The sequence below is a fragment of the Antennarius striatus genome, chromosome 13 (genome assembly GCF_040054535.1).
Source record: "Antennarius striatus isolate MH-2024 chromosome 13, ASM4005453v1, whole genome shotgun sequence".
Lineage (NCBI taxonomy): Eukaryota > Metazoa > Chordata > Actinopteri > Lophiiformes > Antennariidae > Antennarius > Antennarius striatus.
The window spans coordinates 4109508-4120591 of record NC_090788.1 but is presented as its reverse complement, the minus strand read 5'-3'; the positions used below and the strand labels follow the sequence as shown (position 1 = coordinate 4120591).

The 11084-nt window shown below is 41.3% G+C and overlaps 2 protein-coding genes across 3 annotated transcripts; one reads left to right on the top strand and one right to left on the bottom strand.

Moving 5' to 3' along the window:
- Positions 1-425: 425 nt before the first annotated feature.
- On the bottom strand, positions 426-7965 carry ap4m1 (adaptor related protein complex 4 subunit mu 1). 2 transcript variants are annotated; one of them, XM_068331400.1, is made up of 16 exons: positions 7638-7965; positions 7136-7197; positions 6693-6778; positions 6422-6528; positions 5985-6081; positions 5691-5801; positions 5509-5586; positions 5242-5304; positions 5054-5120; positions 4422-4475; positions 4030-4136; positions 3760-3851; positions 2498-2542; positions 2105-2155; positions 1318-1432; positions 426-722 (listed from the first exon to the last, which is right to left on the bottom strand). In XM_068331400.1, exons 2-16 carry the CDS (start codon positions 7191-7193, stop codon positions 531-533), a joined length of 1323 nt encoding a protein of 440 aa, XP_068187501.1. In that variant the 5' UTR covers positions 7194-7197; positions 7638-7965; the 3' UTR covers positions 426-530. The 2 variants fall into 2 exon arrangements, with proteins under 2 accessions (XP_068187501.1, XP_068187502.1); XM_068331401.1 differs by having other exon boundaries at positions 7136-7194.
- A 293-nt stretch (positions 7966-8258) lies between these two features.
- On the top strand, positions 8259-10858 carry rbmx2 (RNA binding motif protein X-linked 2). The gene is made up of 6 exons (XM_068331437.1): positions 8259-8307; positions 8625-8740; positions 8852-8903; positions 9001-9130; positions 9320-9506; positions 9737-10858. The coding sequence occupies exons 1-6, from the start codon at positions 8303-8305 to the stop codon at positions 10450-10452; spliced, it is 1206 nt and encodes a 401-aa protein (XP_068187538.1). The 5' UTR covers positions 8259-8302; the 3' UTR covers positions 10453-10858.
- Positions 10859-11084: the final 226 nt, after the last annotated feature.

Below are 11084 nucleotides of genomic sequence, written 5' to 3'. Positions count from 1 at the left end.
ATGGTCAGAGGGTCATGAGTTTGATTCTGGGTCAGGCTTCATTGAATTATAGGCCACTGGTGGGGGTCAGTACTCCTCAACATGTTTATCTCCTTACTGTTCCAACTTGTAAATGTGGAGTTTAATTAGTTGGAGGATTTCTCATCTTATTTCAGTCAACATCATGTAAATTAGATTATAATCCATTATAATGTGATGTAAGAAGCCCCCTGAATACTTCACAACATGTACCTTAACTATACTGTAGTTAACAAGTATTTGATAAACCAAATAATGAACCACAAAACAGGCAGGTTTTTGTCAAACATAACCTCTAAAAGTGAAGTGAAACAGACAACTGGACAGAATTACTGTTATCATTCAACCAAAAGATGAATCTAGTGTTTAAAACTCCATTTTGAAACAATAAAACTGCTGATTCCCACACATGCACATTTTATTTAAAATGAAGATTTACACTATTTCCTGGAAATAGAAGAAATAAATCACTTTTTGCCACTTCATCATGAAACTGATGAAGATCAGAGAGGCTAAATCCTGATGGTGTAGGAGTCGGTGTGGGTGACATATCGGACCCAGCGCTGCGACGGGCCCGGCTGGACAGGGGACAGGCGGAGGAAACGAATCTGCAGCCCGGTGACGGTGAGCTTTGGCAGCTCGAAGCTCAGAGCGACTGGACCGACCTCCAACAGGGAGGCAGAGCTGAGGCCGGGGACCTCGAGCTGGAAGAGGAAGAGGAGGAGGTTGGGTTATATTAAATTGAGAATTTAAAATAAGAAAATTTTGCTCCTTTAAAGAGAACACTATGACAGCATTATAATACTATTTCAAAGTAAATTGTTTCCACATTCTTTCATATTGCCGTGTATTTTCATCGAATTCGTTGAATAAGATCAGGAATGAGTTCAAACGTGACAAGCCCAAAGGAAAAGAAGATATTTTATCCATGGAGAAAATTATACTGAATCTGTTCACTAATGATGTTTTGTGTCAGAAGCAGCAGGTCTTAGTTTACCCTGTTAACATATTAGTATGAGAAAATTATCAATTAAGACAACAGCTGAGGATGATGGCACTGGATGCTTTAAAATGTTGCCTTGGAATATTGGTATCCCTTCCATTAATTTGTATAAAACAGCAGGATGACACAGAAATAACACGTTTTTGTCATTTAGCCGGCGTCTGTTTGTGGCGTCTCCTAGTCGTGCTTGTAGCTGCAATAAGTCGCGCATTAAATTAGCCTTTAGCACCACAACTGTTTATCTGTGTAGGATAGGGAGAGTCTGATAACCCAGTGAGGTGTTTGTGTGTGTTCACCGTGAACAGAGCTGACAACTGCGTTCCTCCTGAGAAGTGAGGGATCTTCCACTCGATGGCTCTGCTCTGCTGCTTCATCTCAGCTGAGCTGGTGTGGCTGAGCTCCTGTGACAAACTGAAAGGACAAAAGTTCATCTGGTTGGTTCTCGAGACGCACCAACAGCGTTAGAGGGCAGACGAAGCCCCGAGACGCTTCAGACGGCGTCACAGAGGTGACACGGGGATGAAGTAGTAGTGAGGCAGAAGGGCTTTCAAGGGATGATTTGATTAGATAATCCCACTGAGGGTTTTCACATGATGGAAATCAACGAGGCTGTTCCACTTCCATTCAGGTTCATCAAATTCATACATCTTTAAAAAAAAAAAAAAAAAGTTGATTTCCACTAAATATTTGTGGCGCTCACAAAATCTGGCTTTCAGCTACAAAACTACATATGTGGGTTCTTGTGATCCTGGAAACCTCATTTAAGCTAAGCTAGCTGTGGTTATAAGTCACGTCTACAACCCATTTATCACTGCTTTTACATAACTTTAAATAACAAATAAAAGGAGTTTTGCATTTCCTTAAAGCTGTGTACCATTTTAAAACACAGTCACAGTTTAAAGCATCTGAACTCCAATGACTTCCCGTGTCCGGACAGAACATGCCTCTTCATCATCACACAGATGACTGGGTCACAAACACAACAGTCATATGAAGACTGATCAGGCTGCAGCCGGAGGGTTTTTGCATCATGGCTGATTTCCATCACAAACATCAGTGCACATTTGAATGGGAGCGTCTCACCTCACTGAGCCTTTGGGAACAGGGATGGTGGCAGAGACGTTGATGGCAGCGCTGCAAAAACAACATCATCATCAGCCTCAATTTGTTTATTGATGCTGTGTTATCAAGAGACTTATTAATTCAAAATGGGCTTATAATTTGTTTAGAACAGTTAAATCTCTTTTCCAAAATGTCATAAGTTGTCTTTTGTGCTATTTCTACCTATATGGGTTTAATGGCAAATAATGGCACACTGTTTTAATGTACATATACACAGTGACCGAACTTGAACATTAGCTGCTTTTCAGTTCATTTGACTTTAGCTAGATGACACAACAGCAAGCTGAGACATTAGCTGGTTGAGACATTAGCTGGATGCGACACTGGGTATCACAGGATGAAATGATAGCAGACCTCTTTGGTGGCAGGTCACAGCGAAGCTTCAGGTACATCATGAGCCTGCAGAGGACAAACCAACATGACCACAGGTTTCAAAGCTTCTTTGGCCTTGTTACTAATGATAAGCTGCTTCCTGTGACATAAACGCACAAGATTTACTATCTTATAGTCTCGGCACACAGGCAAAAAAAGGCTGGTACTTTGTGCAAAGATGGATGGTTTAATATTCCCTTGTTCTAATTAGATTTGTGGTGCTACATTTAGAATTTTATGGAGAAAATGTTTTTTCTTCCTCTAAAATGGTGAAAAACATCTGCACCACTGATGACATTTTTGTGTCTAAACTGACGCACGACTTCAGAAGCAGCAGTTCAGTTAATGAAAGCACGTCTGCTTCTCATCAGCAGCTCCACTTATGGGGTTCACTTAGATAATGACAGAATAAATCTTACATTATTGGTTTGACAGAAATGGTCCAATCAGGTTTGAATCTCATCGCTGAGCCTCAGTCAGCAAAGACAGATGGGCTTCAGAGCAAACCTGTGATGTTGGACGTTTGTCTCCCTCTTCTGGCAGTAAACGTTATTACAAAAACACAGTCAACATGACGCCATATCCCCCTGCCATAGAGCTATACATTGTGGCCCACTTCGTTGCTATGGTTACTTCACCTTCCAGCTCTGACAAACCAGTTGTTGCTGACCAACTTTAAACATATAACTACTGGTTAACTACCGGTACATCACAGACCAAAATGCCAGTATTTATGGTGGGGTCAAAGGTTAAATCACTCCACAATCTTTGGTCTTGAATGTAACTGACATTCATTCATTTATTCATAAATAAAAGTCTGACTGCAGATCTGATTAAAAAGAGTGTAAAAGTCTTGTGTTTCACATTCAGGTTAATAACCACAAGTTTCAAACAAACTGTACTTTAAGTATTAAAAGCAAAAAAATTATATTTTAATAAAAGCTCAACCAGAGGTTATTTCTTGGACAAGTGTTCTACTCTCCTGGAGACTGTTGCTTAGCAACTGATCACATCACAGATATACTCCATCAATCATCGCCAATCATCAAAACAAGTCAGGAAGATGAAACAAAAGAGTTTTATGATAAAGCTAAGGTAGTTAGTTGTTGCATGTAGCTTTATGGACAGAATTGTGTTACTAACCTCTTCACCGTAAGTGGTTAAAACATGAAAACAACAAACTTATTGTTTTCAGACATTTTTCAAATCATCATTAAACTCAGAGGAAGCTGAGGGACTCTAACCTTCCTCCAGAGTCTCTTTCGATGGTTGGATAGAGTCGGAAAGGAGGAGCCGATGGCAGATCATCACTGAGCTGGTACTGCATCACTGTTTGCTGCAAGAGAAGAAAGAAAGGGATTCTGATGATGATGATGAAGAGAGATCTCCTGATCCAAACTAGGTCAGAGCGAGACATGTCCCCTAAAGAAATACCAAAAAACTGTGGTCTGTTTGTGTTTGTGATCCATAATCTATCAATGCAGGAGCCAGACAGAGTGGATATATGACATCACCTCTCCCTGGCTGGGACACAGTCTCAGGATCCGGTGGCTCTCAAATTCATCAAGTCGGACCGCTTGGTTGAAGCTGCATGCGTCAACACGGACGGCAGCCCCGTAACCTGAATACCAGAAACACAGCAAGTCAACAAAACAGAATCAGCTCAAGGCCTCAGGCGGCATCACAGTATGTAGTGTGAACTTGTAGCCGGAGAGATACCCGTTCACTTCCTGATCACTGCCAAGGCGTTCTTGAGTAAGGCGCCAAATTCCACAAGCTGCTCATAGGACGCCACTACTTGGCTGCCCGTCAATCTACCATTTCTCTCCCTTAAATAATGTGTGTGTGTGTGTGTGTGTGTGTGTGTGTGTGTGTGTGTGTGTGTGTGTGTGTGTGCAAGCTTTACCTCTGAGCTGTGATTTGCCGATGCTGAATTCTTCATTCAAACCGATTCGCATTTCTGTCAAAGATATCATGTTCAATTTTAAAAGTTGCACTCTCTCAAAAAAAGAGACAATTCCAAATATCTGTGGTTTGATATCATGAATTATCTTAAGACGTTTTTTCCCACCATGTTTATATCAGAGAATTTGACTTGTCTCAAACATTTTTTTCTTTTATATTATTTATTACTCCTTTGAAACTAGAACTAACTGAATCGAGCAGAATGTTTTATAATTTATTCTTCATATATCCCCACATGATAAGGACAGTGTGTGTACTCCAGGCTGCATGATGCTCATTATAAAGAAATTTTCAGTCTTACATTGTCATTACTGCCTTGGTTTAATGTCTTTCTTTAATAAAGGCTTAAATAGCTCATATTTAAATAGCTCTTTTTTCTCATTGTTTTCATTTCTCATGTTTATGACTCAACAGGTTTCTACATGCGACGCACAGTTAGCGGTTACCTAATTAAACCCCTTTACTAAACATCACTGACACTGGCTGACAACCTGTAAGAAAAGCTCACACGCCTCCTCTCTTGTCATAGCAACAAGAGGTTATAGACAGTGAGGATCTAGAGATCAAACTCACCTGAGCAGCTCGGCATGTAGCATTTCACTTTGATCTCTCCCTCGACGTCGGCCTTCATCAGAACTCCCTACAGCACAAACATCACCAAGCAGAGAGACGGATCAAACAAAAGTCACAGAGCAGAACCACAGCTCCTGGGACAAACACCCAAGCCTGGAGTAAAGAGTGTCCCCGCTGACGTCACTCACATTGGACCCAATGACGACGGACATCCTCTCAATCACATCCACAAAGATCTCACTCTTCCCGCCCTGGAAAAAAACAGATGAATGGAAACCGTGACGTCCGTTCAATTTGTTTTATTATCTTTACAATTTTAGATGCTTCTGCTGTTTCTCCTGGAAAATGAACTCGTACAAAAACTCAAAGGTTTCCTGAGCATTTTCCTGTTAAAGCTAAGAGGGCTGTTGTCACGGGTTCAAGATGATCAGGTCTACAGGTAAGAGATGCTGTACCTGGTCTCTGCTGGACTGGATGGGTCTGGTGGCTGCGGAGCTTGGTGCCACTTTGCTCTGTTGTGTCTCGGCTCCAAACTGCAGCAAAATACCAACGCAAACAAATTTAAATTAAATACATGTTTAGCTGTGTTTCTTATGTGGATTCCAGGAAGCGTCTGGTGTTGCTGGTGTGAACATACCAAACCGACGTTGCTGAGGTCAAACAGACTGAATGGTTTGGAGGAGACGGCTTCGGTCTGGATGAAGTTCTTCAGGACGTCCGAGGACGTCGTCTGGATGTAACCGTAGTCCTGACACACACACACACACACACACACACACACACACACACACACACACACACACAAATATTTCATATAACATAATGTAAAGACTATGAGCAAACTGCAGCACATCTTGAGCTACCAACATCCTGACTGTGACATGAAACTGAGTCTGAGCCTGTAAGCTGGGGGAATCAGGAGCAGACTCACCACCACCTCATCCAGCAGCTCATAGATGAGGGCAAAGTTCATCTGCAGCGACTTCTCTGACAAACTGCCACAGTAATCTTTCACCAGTGCTGCCAACCTGAAAGACAGGCAGGTGCTCCCCATTACAGAAAAATCCTTATCTAAATGAGGCAGCCATTTAAACCCTTTCAAAATCACTTAATGGGGGAGGAAAAGCTGTAAACCTTTCTTATATTAAAACTCAATTATTTTTACTCCTTTTACTCAAATCAACACTTTAATTTGGCCTTCAGATTCTTCCAAAGGCAGCTTTAACCTTGTTTTGTCTTTCTAAATCTAAATATTGCAAGTTTATACATCTAAATGTTTGTATTCTGTATCGATTGCAGCTTCCAGTATGTCACTTGGTAAACACGATAATAATAATATCCCTAAATTTGGTAATTATCAGGCTTTACCTGTTGAGGAAATCAATGATGGTAAAGGGAGATGCATCAGCTGTTGTCGTGACAACCCAGTACGACCCTCCATGCCTGACATGGACGAAGTGAAGATCTTTGTAACTCTACAGAGAGAAAATACAAAAACAGGATGTCGTTAAATGTTACACCTGATCCTAACAGGAAGCATATTTACTAAAGGTTTGAAGGTGAATCTCCATATGTACTAAAACTCTGAAAAATCAATCAGACTCTAAAAAGTCCCTCCACACATGAGGCAAGAGGTTACCATCACAACTGGAGGCTGGTCTCCGGCTAGAGCTGTGACCTTCTCATAGAAAATACTTTGGACATCACTTCCTGCTTCTCCACGGACTGATGGTGACGTTAAGAACAACGCTAACAGAAACCAGCACAAGAGGCTTCATTGTTGATTCATGCTTGTTGATCAGCTGCTTTTTTACAAACAAAAAAACAATTCTCTCCTGTGACGCAAGGAGGAATTTTTTTCCAATACAGCATGACTGATTTGCACATCACGCCGCAGGGATGAAATAGGTGGTTTCCAAACAAATTCAGAACACTTCAAAATACTGAGGGAAGAAAACAGATAAAGAAATGAATAAAATAAAATAAAAAAAGTGGTAGAAAGCACATTATACAGCCACACAATACTTCATTTTTTTTGTCATTTTAGTTATATTCAAGTGTGAGGCAAGAAGTTGGGGATACAGTCTTTGTAGAGGAGGTTATCACCCTTTGAGGACAGGATGAAAATCTGAGAGATCATCCTGCTGACAGACAAACAACAACAAGAAACAGAATCAAATGAAGCTCAAAGTGTTTCAAAGATAGATAAACAAGACTGTCAATTTGAGATTACAGTCCTGTGAAGCACCAGGAATAGAGCAGCGCCCCCTGCGGGTAATAACCGAAAGTAAATCTCTTCTGATGACTGAACATCTTTTTTGAACTTTTATATATCCTTTTAAAATGTAGATAATCACGGCAGATCATTTGTCTTGTATTTCTAGACACATAAAAGATCTTCTAAATAAGACAAATGGAAATAAAGTCTGATTGCTAACTTCAAAACGAATTCGATATCAAAAAATCAAACCGAATCGAAACATTGAACTGACTTAAGTTTTGAATGAGTTAACCTCACAAATATGTTGAAACATGCTAAAATTATCTATTTACACTCCTAACACCAGCAGTGAAATATACTCACCCGTTGATAACTTGTACAGAAACTGAAGCAGCGAAAAGCACTGAAAATATCAGGTTAAGTCGGTCTAAATGAGACTATTTATTTGCTAAGAATGCAGTATAGATATTTCTACCACTGCTAAACGGAAGTTAGCCTTACTAGCCCAAAGAAACGAAAATAAGCCAGCGACCACTGGATATGTAAAGTTTTAAATGGGAACAGTCCGTGATAAAGTAGTTAACATGTTTTTACAAACAGAGCCGCTGTGAAGCATTAAAATACTCACTAAACTACATTTTAATTGAGTGATATTATCAGCCGTCTGCCCCACGACGGGACCCTGTTTACAAACGCGTTTCACCATTGACAGAATGCCACAGCGACCCCTGCTGGACGGGAGGGGGGTTGCATGTTAGCCTTATACCGGTGGGTAAAATGAATAGCCGGAGTAATGCTTAGAAAATACAAATTGATGATATTATAACATATTTTTCGTTGACATGTCTGTGTATATATTTTTTTCTTGCATAGCGACAACAAGATGGAATAACCGTTATTTCGGTCACAAAAACGTAGCGTGTAGTGTAGTCATCCAACCAGCAGGCGGCAGTAAAGCAGGAAGTTGGTCACGTTAAGAAACAGGATTGTTTCCGCCACAGCGATCGTTCGTTCTCCATGTCGTTACCATGAAGTAAGTAAACATTTAACATCAAAATAATAATTAATTATTGTCTCTTGGACACAACATGTAAAATCTCGCCATGTGTGATTTTTGCTAACCGTGTTTACAGCTAACGTTATGAACTGAAAGCCGCCGCCGCCCTTCATAGCTACAGTTTTAATGTCTTAAATGTATTTTATCAAACCAGGTTAGCTTGAATAATGACGACTGACAACGAAAAATCAAACTCAGAAAGCTTTAGGTTTAATATTGGTGTTGATGAATGGCTGATCTATGTTTCATGCAGATCTGAATCATTTTCTTCTCAACTTTTTCTCCATTTTCAGTCCACTTACAAAGGTAAAGCTCATCAACGAGCTGAATGAGCGTGAGGCCAATCTCGGGGTGAAGGAGTCGGTGTCCTGGCACTCGGAGTACAAAGACAGTGCCTGGATATTTGTTGGTGAGATCAGAACATCCACTGGATGCTGCAGTCTTCACAATTACCTACAATCATGATGGAATGTGAGAGTAAACCTGAGTTTCCTACTTGTGTGTTTTTTTTTTCCTGCAGGAGGATTTCCATTTGAGCTAAGTGAAGGCGACATCATCTGTGTCTTCTCTCAGTACGTTTCTTTCAGTCAACTTAAAACAGTCAGCTGTGATGGAAGAGGTCAGAGAAGCTATACATGTGACTTTTCTTTTCTCCCACGATGCTGTCAGGTATGGAGAGGTAGTCAACATCAACCTGGTGCGGGACAAGAAGACGGGGAAGTCCAAAGGTTTCTGCTTCATCTGCTACGAGGATCAGAGGAGCACCATCCTCGCTGTGGACAACTTCAACGGCATCAAGGTGAGAAGCTGCATCTTTTACACAATTTTTCTGAATTTGCTCATTACTTTTTCGAAGCTAGTGTACCAGGCGTACAATGGAAAGCCCTAGCGAGATGTATTTGTCATTAAATTGATTTGTTCTACTGATCTGGGGTCAGGTCTTGAGGCAGAAGCCTAAACAGTTATTGTGTGTTTTCCCTGCTATCAGATCAAAGGTCGGACCCTTCGTGTGGATCACGTCAAAGACTATCGTCCTCCCAAAGACACGGAGGATATCGACGATGTCACCAAACGCCTGAGGGATGAGGGCTGTGCTCCCAAAGCCTCTGAAGTTACATCCTCCTCCTCCGAGGAAGACGAGCAGTACGCCGTCCCTGTGAAGAAGCCCAAAAAAGGTGAGGTCACCTCCTGGTGTCATAATTTAGATCCTCCAGTTCTGGCAAACTGCAGCAGCTCTCAGATTAGTTCAGAACAAATATTTTGAAGTTTTCAGGTTGCATGTGAAACAGATTAAAATATCAAAATGATTTCTTGTCATTGTTATTAGTCTTGTTCTAATTGAAAATGATTATTGTATCCTGTAGACCCACAGCTTATTAACTTGTCTCACTGCTCTCTGCTTCAGACAAGAAAGAGAAGAAAAAAAAGAAGAAGGAAAAGAAGGAGAAGAAGAAGAGGAAGGAGAAAGAGAGGAACCGAGCAACACACTCATCTTCCTCCTCTCCTCCTGTCGTCGAGGTCAAAGAGGAAAAGGAGGACCCGGCCTATTACAAGTACCACCACAGGGGGGCGCCACCAGCGGGACAACAGAATGGACAGAGATCAAGGGAAGATGAGAGACTCCGAGGAGAAGGGGAGAGGAGGAGAGGAGGAGACAGGGAGAAAGAAGAAGACAGGAGGAGACATCGAGAGGGGGAGGGTGACAGAGATGGCGAAAGAGAAGAAGGCAGGGGGAGAGAGACGGATAGAGACTACGAGACAAAACGAGACAGCGATAGAAGAAGAGAGATAGACAGAGATAATGATAGGAGAGACACGGAGATAGATAACAATAGAAGAAGGGCGATGGATAGAGACAGTAATAGAGCAAGAGAGACGGACAGAGATAATGACAGAAGACGAGAGACAAATAAGGAGAGAGACAGTGATAGAAGGAGGGAGAGAGAGAGGGATGGAGAGAGAAGAGAAGCTGATTGGGAAAGAGACGACAGGAGGAGAGAGACAGACAGAGATAACGACAGGAGGAGAGAGACAGACAGAGATAACGACAGGAGGAGAGAGATGGACAGAGATAACGACAGGAGGAGAGAGACAGACAGAGAGCGTTACTCTAAACGCTGAGATCACCTGCTGTAATCCGATCATAAGTGTTAGTTCATGATGTAAAAACGTGAATAGAAAACAGTTTTTCCAAATTGTTAATAATAAACAGTTAAAGCTGTAGCAGCGCCCTCCAGAGGCTGCAATGGTTAAAACACAACACTGATGTGATTCTTTTTGGACTGAAAACAGCACTGAGTCAAAGTTCCAGAGTCCAGCCTTCAGTTTTTGTTCATGTGATGCTTCCAGGGTCGTTTTCTTTGTTTCTCTGTGGCAGGATTTCTTCTGCAAGTTAGGTTCTGTTTATGTACTTGGATGTTATATTTTCTTGAAAGTGAAATGTGTTTAGGCAGTGGTTCTTTATCATCCAGTAAAGACAAGTGATTGTATTGTTGAAATAAGTCATATAATAAAACAGCGATGTTTTCAACTATGTTTTAGTCAAATGGAACTTGAGATAATTTAACTGCAGTGAGCAGACATTTACTAACCATACAAACCTTATCTATCAAAATGAACAAGTAGCACCAACAAGTCGAACAGAAAAAGAAAAATAATGATCCGTGCAGTGACGCCGGGTCAAGGCAAGATGGCGAGCTCCGAGTTATTTGCTGATGTTACAGCCGGCTCCAACAATGGGTGAGATTATCAAT